Here is a 21,424-nt window from a genome sequence, read left to right as displayed (position 1 = left end):
CAGCACTCCAGGCTCCCGGGCAAAATGCATACCGTGTGTCTGGTTTGCTACCCGTCACACTGGCTCTGTTTCTAAGATTCTGGGCATTCCAGGTTAGTAAGAAAAACAGCCGTTACAGGTTGAACCATGTGGAAGGTTGCTCATTTAATCTGCACGAGAGGATCATAGAATCATAGAACAGCAGAGTTGGAAGGGGCCTACAAGGCCATCGAGTCCAACCCCCTGCTCAACGCAGGAATCCCCCCGAAAGCATCCCTGACAGATGGTTGTCCAGCTGCCTCTTGAAGGCCTCTACGGTGGGAGAGCCCACAACCTCCCTAGGTAACAGATTCCATTGTCATACTGCTCTAACAGTCAGGAAGTTTTTCCTGATGTCCAGCTGGAATCTGGCTTCCTTTATCTTGAGCCTGTTATTCCGTGTCCTGCACTCTGAGAGGATCGAGAAGAGATCCTGGACCTCCTCTGTGTGACAACCTTTTAAGTATTTGAAGCGTGCTCTCATGTCTCCCCTCCATCTTCTCTTCTCCAGGCTAAACATGCCCAGTTGTTTCAGTCTCTCCTCATAGGGCTTTGTTTCCAGACCCCTGATCATCCTGGTTGCCCTCCTCTGAACACGCTCCAGAAGGATTTGCTTCTTGTTCTAGTTTCCGGAAACGGCATGTCCATGTGGCTCACCTGGAGGGAAAATGCATCGCAGGCCGTGGGGCAAAGGCTCCAGAGTTCACAGATCTGCCAGGTGCCGAACCTGTTAGGCAGAAATGTGCTGTGCATTATTTCTGATGGGTGGAGGAGGACGCTCTTATATTGATCTCAATCCATCTGAGAGAGTATGGAACTGGGCAGTGTTTGGGAACTACATGAACTAGCAGGCAAAACCAGAGCTTGTTCCTGCAGAGGAATGAAACAGCCCTGCCACGGGAAAACATCCCCACGGACCGGAGAGCCTGCTCTGCCCACAGCCAACAACAGGATCTTCACCTCTCTCTGCTTTCCTTCCCCCTGCAAATCGGGCAGTAGGCGTGCACATTAAGGGCGCCGCAGCACAGAAGCAGCTAGGGCATATTACACCAAATATGCAAGCGGATCCTTTGAAGCCTGGCCACCATCTTGCATAACCGAAGCAGAGCCGGCTGCTTGAAAGCTGTCCTTGGGAAGCAGCTCCGTTACAAAATGCAGGAGTGTTTAAAAAAAAACAGACGTCAAGGCCGCTTAAGCCGTTCGGCTCTCTGACTAATTCCAATTTCCTACCCATGTTGAGAGTGCTTTTGGAGATAAATTGCTTCAGTTCCCAACAGCACGAGGTTTTAGCCAAGGGCACCCATGGGCTGGGAGAACATGCAGGCCACAATGCCTGCAAGGCAGCGTGCGGGTTTGAGTGCTGTGGCTGCATCGTCGTGAGGTTTAGTATGTATCGAAGAACCACAAAATGAATAATAGAATACAGAGTTGGAAGGGGCCTACAAGGCCATCGAGTCCAACCCCCTGCTCAATGCAGGAATCCACCCTAAAGCATCCCTGACAGAGGGTTGTCCAGCTGCCTCTTGAATTACTCTAGTGTGGAAGAGCCCACCACCTCCCTAGGTAACTGATTCCATTGTCGTCCTGCTGTAACAGTCAGGAAGTTTTTCCTGGTGTCCAGCTGGAATCTGGCTTCCTTTAACTTGAGCCCGTTATTCCGTGTCCTGCACTCTGGGAGGATCGAGAAGAGATCCTGGCCCTCCTGTGGGTGACAACCTTTCAAGGCCTTGAAGAGTGCTACCCTGTCTCCCCTCAATCTTCTCTTCTCCAGGCTAAACAGGCCCAGTTCTTTCAGTCTCTCTTCATAGGGCTTTGTTTCCAGACCCCTGATCATCCTGGTTGCCCTCCTCTGAACAATGCCTGCACTGTATCCCTGGGCTGGTCCTGGGCCATAAAGAACGCAAAGGTGGGGGGGGGGGGCAGGCTACCCGACTCCACGCATGCCAACCCACACCTTTCTCTGGATTAGCAAGGACCAGAGACGGAGACAGCAACAGAGGCCTGCCTTAACAGAAACAAGAGGTGCTTGGCTGGAGAGTTTATGGGCTCCCCCAGCATGTTAGGGTGGCAAGGGCAAAGCTCAGCCCAAGAGAGATGTCTTATGTTGCTAATCAGCAGAAACTCCAATCTGGGAATCCCTAAACCAGGGTGGGCAACATTTTGGAGCCTGTGGGCACATCTGGCAATTTGAGAAACTGTCCAGGGCACCACCACAAAATGGCAGCCCTGGAAGGCGTGGCTAGTCACAAGGGACAAGGATCCTGCCAAAAAGACAAGAATATGAGGCAGAGCGGGGTCTGAACCCCAATACACAAAACAATTCATTTGAACCCAGTTTTCAGCACTCCGTTTCATAGAAGGCAAACGCTTTTTCTTTCAGCCCAATTCTGTTAGCCAATTCGTAAGTCCCATCTCTCTCTCTCTCTGGATCATCACCCAGATGCACTCCCTCTCTCCTCTCTCTTCCACCGTCCTCCACAAATATTGTTGTGAGATGGGGCTGGAGTGACCCAGATGAAGAGGGATGAAACCCCCTCCTTCATGGTGATCACTCATGACCACACCCATCGCAGATTGAGGAGCTGGGTTTCTACTGGTAACTGAAAAGTTGGGAAAGAATGCAGTCCTTTCTGGAACTGTCCTTGGAAGGCCCACAGCTACATCACCTCTCTGAAGGGCATGTCTACACCAGCTCTATATCCCGGGATTGTTCCTGTGCATCCAAATGACACACAGGGGATCCCGGGAGTAGGCAGAGACAATCCCTCCATTTGCCTAGGATAACTCATAGGTGTTCAAAGGGCCGGAGTCTCCAAGGCCACTGAGCTCTGTGCAGCTTGCGTATGAGATGAAAGCCCCTGATGCTTATCCATTGGCTGCCAATCCAGGTCCGGGCCCAATACAAAGTGCTGGTATTAACATTTAAAGCCCTAAACGGCTTGGGGCCAGGCTATTTGAAGGAACGCCTCCTCCCGTATGTACCTGCCCGGACCCTAAGGTCATCCTCAGGGGTCGTTCTCCGCGAGCCCCTGCCAAAGGAGGTGAGGTAGGTGGCTACCAGGAGCAGGGCTTTCTCCGCTGTGGCACCCCGGCTGTGGCACGAGCTCCCTAAGGAGGTTCGCTTGGCACCGACATTATATGCTTTTAGACACCAGGTGAAGACCTTTTTGTTCTCCCAGCATTTTAACAGTCTATAAATACATTTTAACTTGGTGTTTTAAATTTGTAATTTTGCATTGCTGCTGTTTTTATCTGGTTGAGCTTTTATATTGTATTTTGTATTATGGTTTTATACTGTTTGTTTTATACTTTGAATGTTTTTAATTTTTGTGAACCGCCTAGAGAGCTCCGGCTATTGGGCGGTATAGAAATGTAATACATAAATAAATAAAGATTATCCCCACACACACACACAAATACTTGAACACATACCAGGCCTACAGCACAAGGGGGAGAACCATTTTATTCCCAGCGATTCTCTTTGTGATCATTCCCAGGAAGATGGCTGGACTTGAATGCGAGATTTCTATTGGCTTCATCCATCTGGCTGCTTGGAATTTCTTTTTAAAAGGCACGTGGAATAATGGGAAGAATGTCCCCCCCCCCGCCCTCACAGAGACTGGCTCCAGGGGCTCCCATATCCTCAGGTAAGGAGGTGACGGTTCACAGGTGGGTGAACGGAGCACTCCCGAGCTCTGTCTCTAAGCTCCCTCTGCATCCTCTTTGTCTCTGATCAACGGCAGCAATTCGTTCGTGAGGGCATGGCGTTGGTCCTGCCAGTGAAAATGGGTGGGGGGTCGGCTGGGCCCCCGCTCGTACTCAAAGCAAGGGCTCAGCTCAAAGGCCAGGGCCGATTTCACCAGCCCCACGCCGCCGGCTTTTTCCGGGCCTGGGTGGTAGACGCGCCCGTTCTCGGGCAACATGACCAGCTTCTCGGGCTGGAAGGGCACTGCCAGTCTGTCTGCTCCACCACAGTAAGACAGCAGCTGCTCCCCAGACGCTCCCCGCAGGAGGTGGGTGAAGACGACAGGCCGGTCGTCACAGCGGACGTAGTTGTGCTCCCGACCGCAGGGCGACAGGTAGGGGAAAGAGTCCTCATAGCGGCCGCTCTGGTTCAGCTTGAGTTGCTTGAAGAAGAATACGAGGAACTGCTTCTCTGGAGGAGGGAGGGAAAGCAAAGGTTGACTGCTGCATTCCCAGCCTCCCAGGTTTTGGTTTGAGCCAGGAGGATTTGGAGGAGAGAGAGAAGCAGAGGGAGGCACTGACGTCTGCTAAATGACTCTTCATTCAGAAAGGACACAGATCCCTTAAACTCCAGGGGAACCTTCAGAGCATCCGAGATGCTGGACACTGGCAGTCTAGCTTATGTGGGCTAAGAGGCGGATTGGGAAAGCCATCGACTAAAGCATCTGCGTGATCCAGGGCCAGCCCATTGGGCCACTGAACCCAGGACTACTTTGGCTTTCCCCAGCCTGACACCCTCCAGACATGTTGGACTACAACTCTGAGCATCCCCCACACATCTGGAGACTGCCAGGTTGGAGAAGAAGGTCTACTGCAAATAAAGACACCAACTAGACAGAAAGCCACCCCTCCACGCTTGCTCCTGTGCCTTTTACAGAGGTCTGATGGATTCGGTAGCTCCCAAGAATTCGAGCAAAAATGCCCAGGCTCTCTAGAAACTGGGTGGAAACTGTCTGACAGATCCGAAGATCCCACAGCAAGGCAATGTCCACGATCTGTGGTTACCTCCCCCTCCCCTGAGGCCCCCCTCATTCTCCCCCCCACTCATCACAATATACACCTAAGGTCCCTCGCATACCCTAAACGTCTTCCACCACTACACCATCTGTTAACAAGACATCCCAAGTTGAGACAAAACTCAGGGTGGTTTTGCAGAGGTTCCTTACAGAAACGTAGAGGAAGTCCTGGCCTACAAGGTCTACAAGGGGGATACTTGGTTCAGCAATACTACAAACAAGAAGGATCTTGGAATTGTTGTAGATCGCAAGCTGAATATGAGCCAACAGTGCAATATGGCTGCAAGAAAGGCAAATGCTATTTTGGGCTGCATGAATAGAAGTAGAGCTTCCAAATCACGTGAGGTACTGGTTCCTCTCTATTCGGCCCTGGTTAGGCCTCATCTAGAGTATTGCATCCAGTTCTGGGCTCCACAATTCAAGAAGGATGCAAACAAGCTGGAGCGTGTTCAGAGGGGGCCAACCAAGATGATCAGGGGTCTGGAAACAAAGCCCTATGAAGAGAGACTGAAAGAACTGGGCATGTTTAGCCTGGAGAAGAGAAGATTGAGGGGAGACATGAGAGCACTCTTCAAATACTTCAAAGGTTGTCACACAGAGGAGGGCCAGGATCTCTTCTCGATCCTCCCAGAGTGCAGAACACAGAATAACGGGCTCAAGTTACAGGAAGCCAGATTCCAGCTGGACATCAGGAAAAACTTCCTGACTGTTAGAGCAGTACGACAATGGAATCAGTTGTCTGGTGAGGTTGTGGCCTCTCCCACACTAGAGGCCTTCAAGAGGCAGCTGGACAAGCATCTGTCAGGGATGCTTTAGGGTGGATTCCGGCATTGAGCAGGGGGTTGGACTCGATGGCCTTGTAGGCCCCTTCCAACTCTGTTATTCTATGATTCTATACAATGCGCGTACACAGATCACACAAGCACCTGTTTTTACTGCCTGTTCCGTTGTTGGGAACCCACCGCCAAGCACCGCACCCCAGTGAGCGCATGCCTCAAAGCAGCAGACATCCACGGCGCATATTATTCTTTTCCTGCACCAGCGTACATGTGTGAAACACCCCACAGGCAGCCCGTCCTCATGGAGGAATGCAAATGGAGCAGCTTAATCAAAACAAGCACGTGAGCCAAACATCTCGTCGATCTGCACCATTTATTCTGAGTGCCGGAGGAGGGCCTTCTTGCTGTGTGTTTTCCGTTCCCTTGGCATACGGTCTGGATGTTCTTCTCTTCTCTGGCACCCGGCCTGAAAAACTGTGGCCTCCGAGGCCCCCGCCCAGCAGTATTTACAAGCACAAACCACAGCGCAAGCAGGTATATGAGCCGTAAATTTGAGTTATTAATAGCGCAGCTGCAGCCATGTAATTGGGGAAAGGAAATTAACATGCAAAAGGCACCATGTTTGCTTTTTGCCGGGAGCTGCTCTGGAGCAGCAAACACGGCACAGGGGGGAAGTCGAGCCGGAGGGGGAAGAACACGGCTGGCAAAAGGCCGATTCCAAGTTCACAGTGTTAGGGGACAATGCGAAACTCGCGCGGTTTCGGCAGGAAGCTTTTGCGAGCAGGAAACAAGATTTCTGCTCGTGGTTGTTCATATCAGAAGCCCACAGCTGATTCTTCAAGCCAGGCAATGGTGTGGGAGCTAGACGCAGGGCCCGACGTCCCCACTTTTAATTCTAGTAATAATAAGAGGAAGATGATGGTTGAGACTGTAAAAAGGGCAGGACATGGGATGCATCAATTTGAAATGGAATGATGAGGCACAAGGCAACCCAGTGATGCAGAGCCATGGTGCAGTTACAGCAGGCTTCTGCCATGCAATTTCATAGAAAGTTCAGCAACAGCAAATCTTAACTGGATGCTCTTCAAAACATTTGTAGCCAAATCGCAAAAAAATATTAGCCTGTGGTCGTTCCCCCCTCCCACTATGGCTGTTCCGGGATGCATCAATTTGAAAAGGAATGATGAGGCACAAGGCAACCCAGTGATGCAGAGCCATGGTGCAGTGACAGCAGGCTTCTGCCGTGCAATTTCATAGAATCATAGCAGAGTAGAATCATAGAATGGCAGAGTTGGAAGGGGCCTACAAGGCCATCGAGTCCAACCCCCTGCTCAATGCAGGAATCCACCCTAAAGCATCCCTGAGAGATGGTTGTCCAGCTGCCTCTTGAAGGCCTCTCATGTGGGAGAGCCTACAACCTTCCTAGGTCACTTGTTCCATTGTCGTACTGCTCTAACAGTCAGGAAGTTTTTCCTGATGTCCAGCCGGAATCTGGCTTCCTTTAACTTGAGCCCGTTATTCCGTGTCCTGCACTCTGGGAGGATCGAAAAGAGATCCTGGCCCTCCTCTGTGTGACAACCTTTGAAGTATTTGAAGAGTGCTATCATGTTTCCCCTCAATCTGCTCTTCTCCAGGCTACACATGCCCAGTTCTTTCAGTCTCTCTTCATAGGGCTTTGTTTCCAGACCCCTGATCATCCTGGAAGGGGCCTACAAGATCGAGAAGAGATCCTGGCCTTCCTCTGTGTGGCAACTTTTCAAGTATTTTGCCGTGTGTGTGTTGTACATCTGACCTGTGACTGACTCTGGCCCAATGGGGTTACAAGAGTAATTGCGCATGAGCATGCAGGTGTTTTTTCTCTGGCCCCCACCCCCTTTAAGGTGAATGAAACTCTTGATTGCTTAAAAGTACAAATCGCACTTTGAAAATAATAATAAAAACTTTAAAAGGTGGACAGCACACCCAAAGTCGTGAAGCCTGCAGGAGGAAAAACTACAATTGTTGCTATTTTAAAAAAAGATATTACCTTTGTATGCACCCCAAGACACTTACTAATAGGGAAGGCCAAAGACATATCACCGCCATGGTCTCACACATTTTTACCAAACCTACCAAATTTCTGATAAAAATTTCATCCTAAGCATGAGCAAAAATCTATTCATTGTGTCTCTCCAAAGAAAGCTTTATTCTGGCATGCGTCCACCTCACCCTCTGGTGGTGGCAAGATCTGGTACCCTAGGAAAAGGAAAGGAACCTCTCGTGCAAAGCACTTGAGTCATTGCTGACTCCTAGAGGGACGCCTGCTTTCGCCGACGTTTTCTTGGCAGAGTTTGTAGTGGGGTGGTTCGCCATGGCCTTCCCCAGTTGCGGTCACCTTTCCCCCAGCTAGCTGGGTACTCATTTTACCGACCTCGGAAGGATGGAAGGTTGAGTCGACCTGAGCTGGCTGCCTGAGAACCAACTTCCGCTGGGATCGAACTCAGGCCATGGGGAGAGTTTCGGCTGCAGTAACTGCCGCTCACCACTCTGCGCCACACGAGGCACTAGGTACCCTAGAGGAAATGGAAACCCCCCAAAAGTGGAGCTGTAGGCCTTTCCCCCCTGTCTAAACATGCATAGGATTGCACCTTAAGGTTTGTTTGTTTTTCTCGCTGACTGATGCTGGATGCAATAACCAGTGGAGGGAGAGAAAGTAATCGTGACTCATTGGACTGGTATCACCCAAAACTACAGGTTGTGGACGGATACGCTCAAGGACCGCTCAATGGGTTTTAACCCAAGTGGAGGAGCGTGCAAGGAAAAGGGGTTTATGAGCTTAAATGCTACTGCAACGGGGAAAATATCATTGGGCCTTAAAGCCCTGCGAGGCCTCATTTAGCCAGCGATTTGCGACAGTATTTGTTGACTACTGTGTATGACTGTGGAGGGGTGATGGATTAGCAAACGCCTGCATCAGGGGTCGGGGTGCTGCTGGTAGGAACTGCTGCAGGACGTGGCTGAAGAACATCTGGTGCTCAACACTGGCTCAGCTTCAGCAATTGGGCCGTATGAAAATGCAATAAATAAATAAATTAGCAGAAGAAATAAATGGGGCTCCCATTCTGGGTTGCTTGTTATGGCTCTTGACTTCCCCCAAACTCCCCACTAAAACCAGGTGTGAGCAATCTCATGAGCGCTGCCTTCGCCCCCCCCCGGGGGGGGTGCTACTGCTTCCGTGGCTTGACAGGGGGCCTTGCTGCGTCTGGCGGTGAGCCGGCCTGGATTTTAATACCCCCGATTAAAGATTACGCCGGCAGTCTTAATGCTGGAACACGGGAGGGGATGAGTGCAGTTCCGGAGGAAGATAAAAGTGTCAAAGCAGGGATTTTCAGGATCATGCGATAGCTTAGCACAGCATCCTCGAATTCTCACCGGGAGATCTCGCTTACACAACTGCGGACGTTCAGCAAGACCCCATCTGCTCGGGAGCGCCTGCCAAACCTTGCGTAACCTGTGAGGAAAAGTTATTTTCCAGGAATAAAAGTCCAAGGGCTAAAGTGCTCCTTTGACACACCTTAAGTCCCTGATTTGTGGGCAAGTACTGAAGGTGAAAATGGAAGCGGAATCTCAGGCCAGCCAACGGAAGCAGATAACCAGCCTTCCTCAACCTGGGGCGCTCCAGATGTGTTGGACTACAACTCCCAGAATGCCCCAGCCGCTGGCTGGGGCATTCTGGGAGATGCAGTCCAACACATCTGGAGCGCCCCAGGTTGAGGAAGGCTGAGATAATCCAAATGACACTCCCGGCTAGTACGGGGCACGATCCACCAGGACGTTCTGCCACACAAGTCTCACTGGCGTGAATCGGAGCTGACGAAGACCGGCAACGTAAGCCAAAAGCCGCGCACGAGGAGCCGTTTCAGAACTAAGAGCTCTTCAGTCGTAAGGGCACTGACGGGAGAGAGGCCCCGGAGGCTACGAAAGCAGCCAGGAGCTGCCAGTCGGTTATTTCGGCACCAAAGTCGTATCAACGGCAACTCGTGGAGGCCAGCTCGCAATGCACAACGTAGCGCGTCTCCTTCCATGACGATGCCACCACCCCAGTGACCCTGCTATCTATCTATTTATTTATTTTATATTAGTAATTTTGGTTACAGAGGTCAAATGTTACATCATTTGTATATACACATATATCTATACATTCCATATCGATTCAGATAAAAAATTACAAGTTTCCGCCTAGGGTGAACTCCCCACTCTAATATTAGTCTTCCTATCCTATCCAAATGTCTGTATAGAGTGATGGAGGTGTTCTCCCCTTCTTCTTCTTTATTCACAAAGTCAATGAATTTCTTCCAAATCCCCACAAATTTATTTTCGTGTTATTGTCCTCGCACTTCCCTCATTTTATCTGTCAATCGTTCTAGAAGGGCCATCTGCCAAATCTTCTGATACCAGTTGTCAATGTGAAGCCCTGGGCCATCCTTCCAGTGCCTGGCAATCAACCCTCTTGCCGCCAGTAGAAGTTGGCCTATTAAATCGTTATCTAATAGTTTATTGTACAGTCCTTTATATAAATTCAAATACTTGAAAGGTTGTCACACAGAGGAGGGCCAGGATCTCTTCTCGATCCTCCCAGAGTGCAGGGCACGGAATAACAGGCTCAAGTTAAAGGAAGCCAGATTCCAGCGGGACATCAGGAAAAACTTCCTGGCTGTTAGAGCAGTACGACAATGGAATCAGTTACCTAGGGAGGTTGTGGGCTCTCCCACACTAGAGGCCTTCAAGAGGCAGCTGGGCAACCCTCTGTCAGGGATGCTTTAGGGTGGATTCCTGCATTGAGCAGGGGGTTGGACTCGATGGCCTTGTAGGCCCCTTCCAACTCTGCTATTCTATGATTCTATGAAATTTAACAGCATTAAGTGGGAGGATGGATGAACCCATTGCCCAGTTATTGAGCTAATCTCCTGGAACACCTTGTTCCAGAAAATATTCACCTTTGGACATGACAACCACATATGTAAACACCTCCCGACTCCTAAACCACCTCTCCAACAACCTCTCCCTGCTCAGCTCATCGACGAAAAGATGTCTGCATGTGAGGACACGGGCAGGTGGACTGGGGTGCAGCGAAGAGACATTACCTTTGAAACACGTGATGAAGTTCTTGACTTTGGCGTCGTCCAGGAAAAGCTGCATAATATTGCCAGGGGAGGGGAAGGCAGAGGAGGAGGGGAGACAGAAAAACAGAATGAGCAGGCAGCCCCTCTATGGCCCGGCAAAATACACTTATCCAATAGGGGCTGGGGGAGGGGGGTACCCCAAAGGGTCACACGGATACAGCTGCAGGATCCGAGCGTGCTCGCCAGCAGGCAAAGACCATAAGCCCAGCTCACGCACCCAAGATGCTGGGTTCGTTGAGCAAGTCCGGGCAGCATCCGACAACAAGGCTGCCTGGGAATTTATCTCGTTCTCACTGGTGGTATTCTACCAGCCAGGCCCTCAGCCCGTTTGGAAGCAAGAGAAACGTCCCTCCGTCTTGCTCCCAGCAGTCAGCTCCTCAAAAAGCCTTGGCTACAGCTGCTGTTCCTTTAGCACCAGGCGGGGGAAAGGGGGCTGCCAGGCACCCAGTTGCAAGTGGGGCTTGAATACTGGATGTTGGCCCCCCACAATGAGCAGAACGTGCTCTATAATGCAATGAATGTCAAGAATAAGACAGCCATAAACACTAGTTTCTTCCGGCAGGTGAATTTTAAACCTAAGCATTTTAAGATGTTGTGATTCTTTTTTAAAATATTGTATTGGTTTTATATGCTCTTTTAACTAGTTTTATGTAGAATCATAGAATAGCAGAGTTGGAAGGGGTCTCTAAGGCCGTGGAGTCCAACCCCCTGCTCAAGGCAGGAACCCACCCTAAAGCATCCCGGACAGAGGATTGTCCAGCTGCCTCTTGAATGCCTCCAGTGTGGGAGAGGCCACAACCTCCCTAGGTCACTGGTTCCATTGTCGTACTGCTCTAACAGTCAGGAAGTTTTTCCTGATGTCCACCTGGAATCTAGCTTCATAGAATCATAGAATAGCAGAGTTGGAAGGGGCCTACAAGGCCATTGAGTCCAACCCCCTGTTCAACACAGGAATCCACCCTAAAGCATCCCTGACAGATGCTTGTCCAGCTGCCTCTTGAATGCCTCTAGTGTGGGAGAGCCCACCACCTCCCTAGGTAACTGGTTCCATTGTCGTGCTGCTCTAAGAGTCAGGAAGTTTTTCCTGATGTCCAGCTCACTTCTTGTAACTTGAGCCCATTATTCCGTGTCCTGCACTCTGGGATGATCAAGAAGAGATCCTGTATTATATTGTATTTAATATTGTTCCCCGCCTCGATCCAGAAATAAAATTTATTTACTTATTTATTGCGTTTCTATACCACCCAATAGCTGAAGCTCTCTGGGCAGTTCACAAAAATAATAATTATTTATTATTATTATTATTATTATTATTATTATTATTATTATTATTGAGTAGACAAGATTTTGGGAGGCTGTGAGAATGGAGAGAGGGCCTTCTCAGTGGCTGCTCCCAGGCTTTGGAACTCCGTGCATTGGGAGGCCGGGTTGGCTCCCTCTGTGCTGTTTTTCTGCCCGCAGGCGGAGACGTTTTTATTCATGTACGCCTTTGGCATGTAAGCTCATCTGCTGGGTTGGGTGCCATTTTTATTCTTTTATTGTGGTATTTTTTAATTGGTTGTTTTAATGAAGTTTTTTATTTTAAATTGTGGTTCTCATCCATGTTAGCCACTTTGAGCACCATTTACTTTGTGGAAAGGGGAAGGTATAAAGCAAACAAATAAATACATTTGCCCGGGCCCACCTTTCGTAGGCAAATGCTGGCAGATGACACAGTGTGCCTTACGGCTTCAATGACACACAGCCCCCAAACAGTCCGCCAACCCTCACGGCACCCAAGGGCCTCTTCACCTGGTCTTGGCCCCTCACTGTTGAGCAAAGGAGAGGGGTGAGCTAGGATGGAGACATTATTACGTGTATGTGGGAGTCTGTTTGCCAGGATCTCTTCTCGATCCTCCCAGAGTGCAGGACACAGAATAACGGGCTCAAGTTAAAGGAAGCCAGATTCCAGCTGGACATCAGGAAAAACTTCCTGACTGTTAGAGCAGCACGACAATGGAATCAGTCACCTAGGGAGGTTGTGGGCTCTCCCACACTAGAGGCCTTCAAGAGGCAGCTGGACAGCCCTCTGTCAGGGATGCTTTAGGGGGGATTCCTGCATTGAGCAGGGGGTTGGACTTGATGGCCTTGTAGGCCCCTTCCAACTCTGCTATTCTATGATTCTATGAAGGAAGCTTCTAACTGTCTGGCAAATACCAATAGCGGAGCGGCCTGCCTGCCTGCGATGGAGACTTTCTGCATTCTTCAGAACTGTTAATTTCCAGAGCACCAGGCCAGCCACAAACTCTTCTTTTAACACTAATTACAATGCCTAATCTCTCCCATAATGATTAATTCAGCACTAATTCGATACACCATTAATGCAGTGGAGGCGAGTGTGTGAATCGTCAGTTAACGCTAATGGATTAAAACCAGTCCCAAACAGCCCCAAGGCTTGGAACGGAGCCAACCGGCACTTCCCCAGCGCTCAGTGGCTCTGCTGCGTAGCTGGTTTTAGATCTATCCTAGAGGGGGCTCTTAACATTTTGCTCCAAAGCTGACATTGCCGAGTGGTTCCATTGCTAGGATAGTCTTTCGCCCCCATGGACAGTTTGACTTCCTTTCATACCTAGGAGTTATAACACTGGGGAAGCAGAAATGTGTATTAGTCTTTAGAGAAGGATACATCATCTGTATTGTTAGATTGATGGTCCACAAGAACAGACAAAATCTAGTGGTGCTGGTGTAGCGGAAAATGCATTGTAGTGGGTTGAATTGATTGTATCTTGTAGGTGTGACTAGTTCGGTTATTATGAGTAATGGAATATATTCTTGAAACGGAGGGAGGCTGCCACAAATGGGTCGGTCAAGTGCTGGAAGCAGCATGTAGCTTAACCTGGCAGGGAGACCTCTGTCCAGGTGTTCATAGAATCATAGAATAGCAGAGTTGGAAGGGGCCTTCAAGGCCATCGAGTCCAACCCCCTGCTCAAGGCAGGAATCCACCCTAAAGCATCCCTGACAGATGGTTGTCCAGCTGCCTCTTAAATGCCTCTAGTGTGGGAGAGCCCACAACCTCCCTAGGTCACTGGTTCCATTGTCGTACTGCTCTAACAGTCAGGAAGTTTTTCCTGATATCCAGCTGGAATCTGGCTTCCTTTAACTTGAGCCCGTTATTCCATGTCCTGCACACTGGGAGGATTGAGAAGAGATCCTGGCCCTCCTCTGTGTGACAACCTTTTAAGTATTTGAAGAGTGCTCTCATGTCTCCCCTCAATCTTCTCTTCTCCAGGCTAAACATGCCCAGTTCTTCCAGTCTCTCTTCGTAGGGCTTTGTTTCCAGACCCCTGATCATCCTGGTTGCCCTCCTCTGAACCCGCTCCAGCTTGTCTGTGTCCTTCTCGAATTGTGGAGCCCAGAACTGGACGCAATACTCTAGAGGAGGCCTAACCAGGGCCAAATAGAGAGGAACCAGTACCTCATGTGATTTGGAAGCTATACTTCTATTAATGCAGCCCAAAATAGCATTTGCCTTTCTTGCAGCCATATCACACTGTTGTCTCCTATTCAGCTTGGGAACTACAACAAGTAGCAGACCCAGTTACACTGAGGGAAACGGGGATGGTGGTAGAACCAGGTTTGAAACTAAGGATGAGGTCATTGGCCTCATGGGGGTTATAAAAGGCCAGGGTTTCATCAGTTTGGGAGAGAGAGATGCTCGGAGAAGCCCGCTACATGTACTCAAGGCTGACTTCACCCACTGTGCCCACCATGTAGGTAAATGTGAAACCTTCATGTTGACTGTTAGATTGAGAAGAACCAAGGTTTTACTGTGCTATCAATATGCTTGCTACTATACAACAAGCTAGGTTGATGGAGTGAGAAGCAGTTACTGGCACAAGATATTTTGCTGCTTGCCTACACCCCCCAACCCCCCACTCCTGCCAGCTACGGTGGAACCAATTCCAGCTTTCACCTCTCCCATCTTCCACTGGTTCTGCCTGAAGCAGGCAACTTCACCCTGCCGCATGGGAGATCCAGGTCTATTATTTATTTATTTATTTAATTACATTTATATACCGCCCCACAGCCGAAGCTCTCTGGGCGGTTTACAACATTTAGCGGCCACTTACGAATCTCCCAAGGAGGGGAAATGCGTTGCCAAAAAAGAGGGCCCTACTTTGCATATGCTGATTAATACATATAGGCAAATTTAGAAATATTTTTTATAATCGAAACAGAAAGACAACCAGGTCACCGTCGCGCAGAAGACTGTCACCAGGCGACCGGTGTGCTTGCCTGTTCAGGCTGTCGCCCAGGTGTGAACTGGTGATGGGAAACAGTTATCGTTTTTTATCTCTAAACTGGTACCAAACAGCACAGCCCTTCAAACAGAGGATACCTTCCAATAGAGGACCCTGCTCTGTAAGAGAGGACAATTGGCCGCCTTACTCTAGACCAGGATGCTGGCTGCCCCTCCATCAAGGTTCCTGAATCAGTGGCAATGGCAGCCCAACCATGAGGCAAGATGAAATAGCAGATCTGGGGTATTATGAAGGATGGCCAAGCAAGAGACAGATCGATCCCACTATGGGGCACAAACACTGTGATGTCCTGCTCCACAGGACTTGCTGAAAGGAAGTCTGCGCGAGGTCCCAGTTCCCCCCTATTCGGCCCTGGTTAGGCCTCATCTAGAGTATTGCGTCCAGTTCTGGGCTCCATAATTCAAGAAGGACGCAGACAAGCTGGAGCGTGTTCAGAGGAGGGCAACCAGGATGATCAGGGGTCTGGAAACAAAGCCCTAGGAAGAGAGACTGAAAGAACTGGGCATGTTTAGCCTGGAGAAGAGAAGATGGAGGGGAGACATGAGAGCACTCTTCAAATACTTAAAAGGTTGTCCCACAGAGGAGGGCCGGGATCTCTTCTCCATCCTCCCAGAGTGCAGGACATGGAATAACGGGCTCAAGTTACAGGAAGCCAGATTCCAGCTGGGCATCAGGAAAAACTTCCTGACTGTTAGAGCAGTACGACAATGGAATCAGTTACCTAGGGAGGCTGTGGGCTCTCCCACACTCAAGGCCTTCAAGAGGCAGCTGGACAACCATCTGTCAGGGATGCTTTAGGGCGGATTCCTGCATTGAGCAGGGGGTTGGACTCGATGGCCTTGTAGGCCCCTTCCAACTCTGCTATTCTATGATTCTAGAACCCGGATCTCCCAACTCCCAGTACAACACCCTAGCCATAACACCACACTGGCTCTCACACCATTTTGTGACAAATTACTTGGTCCTAATGAAAGCATGACTCTACTGTGGCTTTTAGATTTTTTTCTAATGGTATTTATACACTGCTATTTACAATGTTTGTGTAGTTCAGTTATGTCTTGCAAGAAAGAGAGGTGAAGAGGACACAATGTTCACACCTGCTGCAGGGCTTTCCTCTTACCACCTTCCATAAATAGACATTTGGCCTATCCAGGATGTAATTCTTCAGACATTGTGGCTAAGAATTGTGGGAACTCCAGGAGTATCCCATTTAAATATGCCTGGGGACTATATTTAATGCCTGAAATGAATGAATAGACGGGGGAATGAGTCCAGTTGAGTAGGATGACCATATGAAAAGGAGGACAGGGCTCCTGTATCTTTAACAGTAATGCAGAAAAGGGAATTTCAGCAGGTGTCAATGGAAGAGGGTGAAATTCCCCCTTCAACACAACAGTTAAAGCTGCAGAATCATAGAATCATAGAATAGTAAAGTTGGATGGGGCCTACAAGGCCATCGAGTCCAACCCCCTGCTCAAGGCAGGAATCCACCCTAAAGCATCCATGACAGAGGGTTGTCCAGCTGCCTCTTGAAGGCCTCTAGTGTGGGAGAGGCCACAACCTCCCTAGGTAATGGATTCCATTGTCGTACTGCTCTAACAGTCAGGAAGTTTTTCCTGATGTCCAGCTGGAATCTGGCTTCCTGTAACTTGAGCCTGTTATTCCATGTCCTGCACTCTTGGAGGATCGAGAAGAGATCCCGGCCCTCCTCTGTGTGATAGCCTTTTAAGTATTTGAAGAGTGCTCTCATGTCCCCCCTCAGTCTTCTCTTCTCCAGGCTAGAATCATAGAACGATCCAGTTGGAAGTGGCCTAGAAGGCCATTGAAAACTGCCCAGAGAGCTTCGGCAATGGAGTGGTATTATAAATGTAATAATAATAATATAATAATTGAGTCGAACTCCCTGCTCAATGCAGGAATCCACCTTGAAGCATCCCTGAAAGGTGGCTTTCCAGCTGCGTCTTCAATGCCTCTAGTGTGGCAGAGCCCACCACCTCCCTAGGTTATTGGCTCCATTGTCATACTGCTCTAACAGTGAGGATTTTTTCCCCTGATGTTTTGTCGTAATGCTCTAACAGTCAGGACGTTTTTCCTGATGTCCAGCCTGAATCTGGCTTCCTGTAACTTGAACCCGTTATTCTGTGTCCTGCATTCTGGGAGGATAGAAAAGATCCTGGCCCTCCTCTGTGTGACAACCGTTTAAGTATTTGAAGAGTGCTCTCATGTCTCCTCTCAATCTTCTCTTCTCCTGGCTAAACATGCCCAGTTCTTTCAGTCTCTCTTCATAGGGCTTTGTTTTCAGACCCCCTCCTCTGAACACGCTCCAGCTTGTCTTCATCCTTCTTGAATTGTGGAGCCCAGAACTGGACGCAATACTCAAGATGAGGCGTAACCAGGGCCGAATAGAGAGGAACCAGTACCTCACGTGATTTGGAAGTTGTGATGAAGAGGGAAGTTCACCCGCTTCATTTGACACCTGCTGAAATTCTCTTTCCTACATTACTGTTAAAGATACAGGAGCCCTGTCCTCCTTTTCATATGGTCATCCTACAGTTGAGAACCCCAAGAAACCATCTTGCATACATCCACACACACTCCTAACTCTACATGCACAGGATAAACACCCTTGGGTAGTGGAAAATGAACCTTTTAAATTCATTTTTCACACTAGAGGCCTTCAAGAGGCAGCTGGACCACCATCTGTCAGGGATGCTTTAGGGTGGATTCCTGCATTGAGCAGGGGGGTTGGACTCGATGGCCTTGTAGGCCCCTTCCAACTCTGCTATTCTATGATTCTATGTCTGAGTTGAGTGGCAATGATTGAAGAGTGCTGTGTTACTTCAAAGACTGACTAATCAGCTGAAGAGGTAATGTTCTTCATCTTCACTGTCTAAGCATGTGAGAAAGTAAGCTCTGGCTTACAGAAGGATGTACTGAAATCAATTAGTCCATTTTTAAGGTGCTGCCAGATCCTTTGATTTCTTTGTTGCATACATCTTCCGGGGTTGTTTAAAAGCTATAAACCACATTTATGAAGGATGTCCCTGAACCTGAGAGGTTCCATCGCACTGTCATTTAGCTGCCAACGGATGGCATTCTTGATGGCACCTATTCACCCACATTAGCAAGAAGCTCTTACTTTGAAATCTGCTCATCACTTTGACTGTTGGAGCCACACATTTTCATCTTAAGGAATGGCAAGGCAATACGTTACATTTACTGCAGCTTTTTCGCTCTACCTAGGAACAAGACAAGAGTGCTCCCCTTTTAAAATTAAAGTGTTGGGAACCATTCTGGATAAGACCCATCAAAGGGACAAGCCCACGGAATAATAATGTGCAGCAGGGAAGCCAGTTTAATAGGGAACATCTGCTCCCTTAGGTATGGGATGCAATCCAGAATTTAATCCTCTCTAGGATAATTCAGCCCTAGAGGACAATTTCGTTAGTGATTTACTGTTATGTTTAGAACAGGGGAGAGCAGACTGCAAGTTTATGTGATCGACTTAATGTTTGATTAGACCCTCGAGATCCACCAATTGGGATGGCAGTGCAAAAGGCACAGAACGGGGTGCCTCTGAATAGCTGCTGAGCACAGGGAATTGTTTTGAATACCAGAACTGAGCTGAATTCGCAGTTCTTCCAGAGATAAACCCACTCAAGGTTACCCCAAACTTCCTTTCTTTTAGCACTCTGCGTGTGCATATACCATTTTGTTGGAGAGGATGACCCAAAATTCTAACACTCTCCATCATCAGCAGCACCACAAATCTCTATCTTGTCTCCCCTGTAACCATCTAATGTCTAAACTTAGATGTCTAAACCTCCTAAACCTTCTCCTCATCTCTCATTCTCTCTTACTGTCAATGATGTTACGCTTACTCCGGTCAAGGAAGCTCGTAGCCTTGGCTTTATATATGACTCCTCGCTCTCCTTTATTCCTCATATTGAGGCAGTAGCTAAATCTTGTCGATTTTTCCTGTATAATATTGCCAGGATTCGATCATTTTTGTCTGTCTCTTCCGCCAAGACGCTTGTTCATGCACTGGTTATTTCACGGTTGGACTACTGCAACCTTCTTCTCTCTGGCCTTCCTTCTTCTCACATCAGTCCGTTGGTTTCTGTTCACCACTCTGCCGCAAAGATCATCTTCTTGGCTCGCCGCTCTGACCATGTTACTCCGCTTCTGAAATCTCTTCATTGGCTTCCAATTCACTTCAGAATCCAATATAAACTTCTCCTGTTAACCTTCAAAGCTTTTCACGATCTAGCTCCTTCCTATCTCTCCTCTCTCATCTCACACTATTGCCCCGCTCGTGCTCTTCGCTCCTCTGATGCCATGTTTCTCGCCTGCCCAAGGGCCTCTACTTCCCTTGCTCGGCTCCGTCCATTTTCTTCTGCTGCCCCTTACGCCTGGAACGCTCTTCCAGAACATTTGAGAACTACAACTTCAATCGCAGCTTTTAAAGCTCAACTAAAAACTTTTCTTTTTCCTAAAGCTTTTAAAACTTGATGTTGTGCAGACTTTATACTGTTAGTTTTACCCTACCCTGTGCCTGCTTACCCTACCCTGTGCCTGTTTGCATTCTCTTCCCCTCCTTATTGTTTTACTATGATTTTATTAGATAGTAAGCCTATGCGGCAGAGTCTTGCTATTTACTGTTTTACTCTGTACAGCACCATGTACATTGATGGTGCTATATAAATAAATAAATAAATAAATAAATAATAATAATAATAATAAACTAAAAAAAATAATTCTAAACATATTATCCTTTCTTTGACGAGAAGCTGCTCCATCTCCCATCCCACCAAATATTTTTTTTCTGAATGTTTTCTAGCTCTGCAATATCCTTTTTGAGACAAAAATGATGGGAGCAGTAAAATAAATAAATAAATAAATCCAAATCACTTTACACTTTTTTGTATTGAATCTCGTTTGCTATTTTGAGTTTAGAGTTAAATTTTGGAAATTATTTTGTTTAGAGTAGGGCTGTGCACTGATAACCCCCCCCCCCCCCAGATCTGCTTCGGATCCCGATCTGCAACTTCCGGATTGGGTCCGCTCCGCTCCGCCAGTGGTCCGCTTTGCTGCGGAGCTCCGGATCCAAATCCGGAGGGCCCCCCACCCTCCTTACCTGCGTCTGTCCATGGTCCGGCGGCTGCTTCAACTGAGCCTGAGGACTCAAACAGGAAAACCAGGCCGGCTTGGTCTTCCAACTTGAGTCCTCAGGCTCAGTTGAAGCCGCTGCCGGACCATGGACAGACGCAGGTAAGACCCTGTCCCTCTGCCCCCTTACCTGGCTCTGCCGTCGTCACCAAACGGGCGGCAGCGACAGGGCCAGGTAAACCCCCCGTCGCGCATACCACTTACCTGGTCCTTCGCGGATTCACTAGAGCCCGCGTCTCAACCCAGTACTATAGGCCTCGGGTTGAGCCGCGAGCTCTAGTGAAGCCAGCGACGGGCTGCGACGGACCAGGTAAGACCCCCTTCCCCTGGCTCTGCCGCCGTCGCCACACAGGCGGCGGCAATGCCAGGTAAGGCCCGCTTACCTTTTTTCCAGCACTCCGGATCGAGGCGAAGGATCCGCCTTCATCTCGATCCGCTCTGCTCCGCTGTCCCCCCCCCCCCAGATCCTCTTCGCCTCCGCCTTAAGGGGAGGCGAAGCTCCCCAATCCGCTTCTGCTTCTCCGATCCGAAGAGAAGCGGAGCGCAGCCCTAGTTTAGAGTCATCCAGTTTAGAGACCCTTTTGGAGCTTGGCCTTGGAGGTTTCCACCACCCTGGATAACTCGGCTAACTCTGAAGTCCAGATCATTTAGGAGTGAGCTAAATAGCACCAACCCCAATACAGATCCTTGGGAGACCCCCATCTCGTGCCTACCTCGGTTGAGAGGACTTTTACACGTGTATACGAAGTACCTTCCCCCGCCCCTGCCCCACTGTGGTAGCCAAGACATCCCGGAGCGTCCTCCTGATGCAGCCCACCCCCCAAAAGTCCCTTCCCCCTTCCCCCGGATACCTGTCCTTGGTGGTCGACATAGTAGAAGTATTCGCGGGTGCGGGGCGAAGGGCTCTGGCCCTGCTGGTACAGGGGCCGGCCGGGCCCGCGACAGATCCCCGGCCGCAGCAGGAAGCTAAGGCCGCCCTTCAGCAGCCGCATCCCGGCTTCGTTTCTCGACAACAGCAGCGAGCAGAACCCAGCTGGGAATTCGGCCAGGCCCAAACGGAAAAAAACTCTGGGGGACCGGTGCAACGAAGGACCTGTTCCCACCTCCCCCGAAGCCTTCTATAGGCGCGCAGAAAGGTTCCGCCCGACAACTTCAACCAAGGCAAGTGTTTCCTAAGGAAAGAATGAGCCCCGTTTTGACTCTAGGCAGCCCTTATCCATAAGCCACCCCTCGG

At 49.2% G+C, this 21,424-nt stretch overlaps 1 protein-coding gene across 1 annotated transcript; it reads right to left on the bottom strand.

The window, feature by feature from the left end:
- Positions 1 to 3,463: 3,463 nt before the first annotated feature.
- Positions 3,464 to 21,213, bottom strand: C7H8orf82 (chromosome 7 C8orf82 homolog). Its single transcript, XM_063129940.1, has 3 exons — positions 21,042 to 21,213; positions 10,681 to 10,729; positions 3,464 to 4,174 (listed from the first exon to the last, which is right to left on the bottom strand). Exons 1-3 carry the CDS (start codon positions 21,180 to 21,182, stop codon positions 3,720 to 3,722), a joined length of 645 nt encoding a protein of 214 aa, XP_062986010.1. The 5' UTR covers positions 21,183 to 21,213; the 3' UTR covers positions 3,464 to 3,719.
- Positions 21,214 to 21,424: the final 211 nt, after the last annotated feature.

The sequence above is a fragment of the Elgaria multicarinata genome, chromosome 7 (assembly GCF_023053635.1).
Source record: "Elgaria multicarinata webbii isolate HBS135686 ecotype San Diego chromosome 7, rElgMul1.1.pri, whole genome shotgun sequence".
NCBI classification, from domain to species: Eukaryota; Metazoa; Chordata; class Lepidosauria; order Squamata; family Anguidae; genus Elgaria; species Elgaria multicarinata.
This window is presented reverse-complemented; position numbering and strand designations above follow the sequence as displayed.

Bases quoted from the DNA above. Each gene is read 5' to 3' on its own strand.
- C7H8orf82 (XM_063129940.1), bottom strand. From the start codon at position 21,182: ATGCGGCTGCTGAAGGGCGGCCTTAGCTTCCTGCTGCGGCCGGGGATC. The intron at 10,730-21,041 runs GTATCCGGGGGA...AATATTATGCAG, and splicing joins ATGTCGACCACCAAGGACAG to CTTTTCCTGGACGACGCCAA. The intron at 4,175-10,680 runs GTAATGTCTCTT...TCCCTCCTCCAG, and splicing joins CTTCATCACGTGTTTCAAAG to AGAAGCAGTTCCTCGTATTC.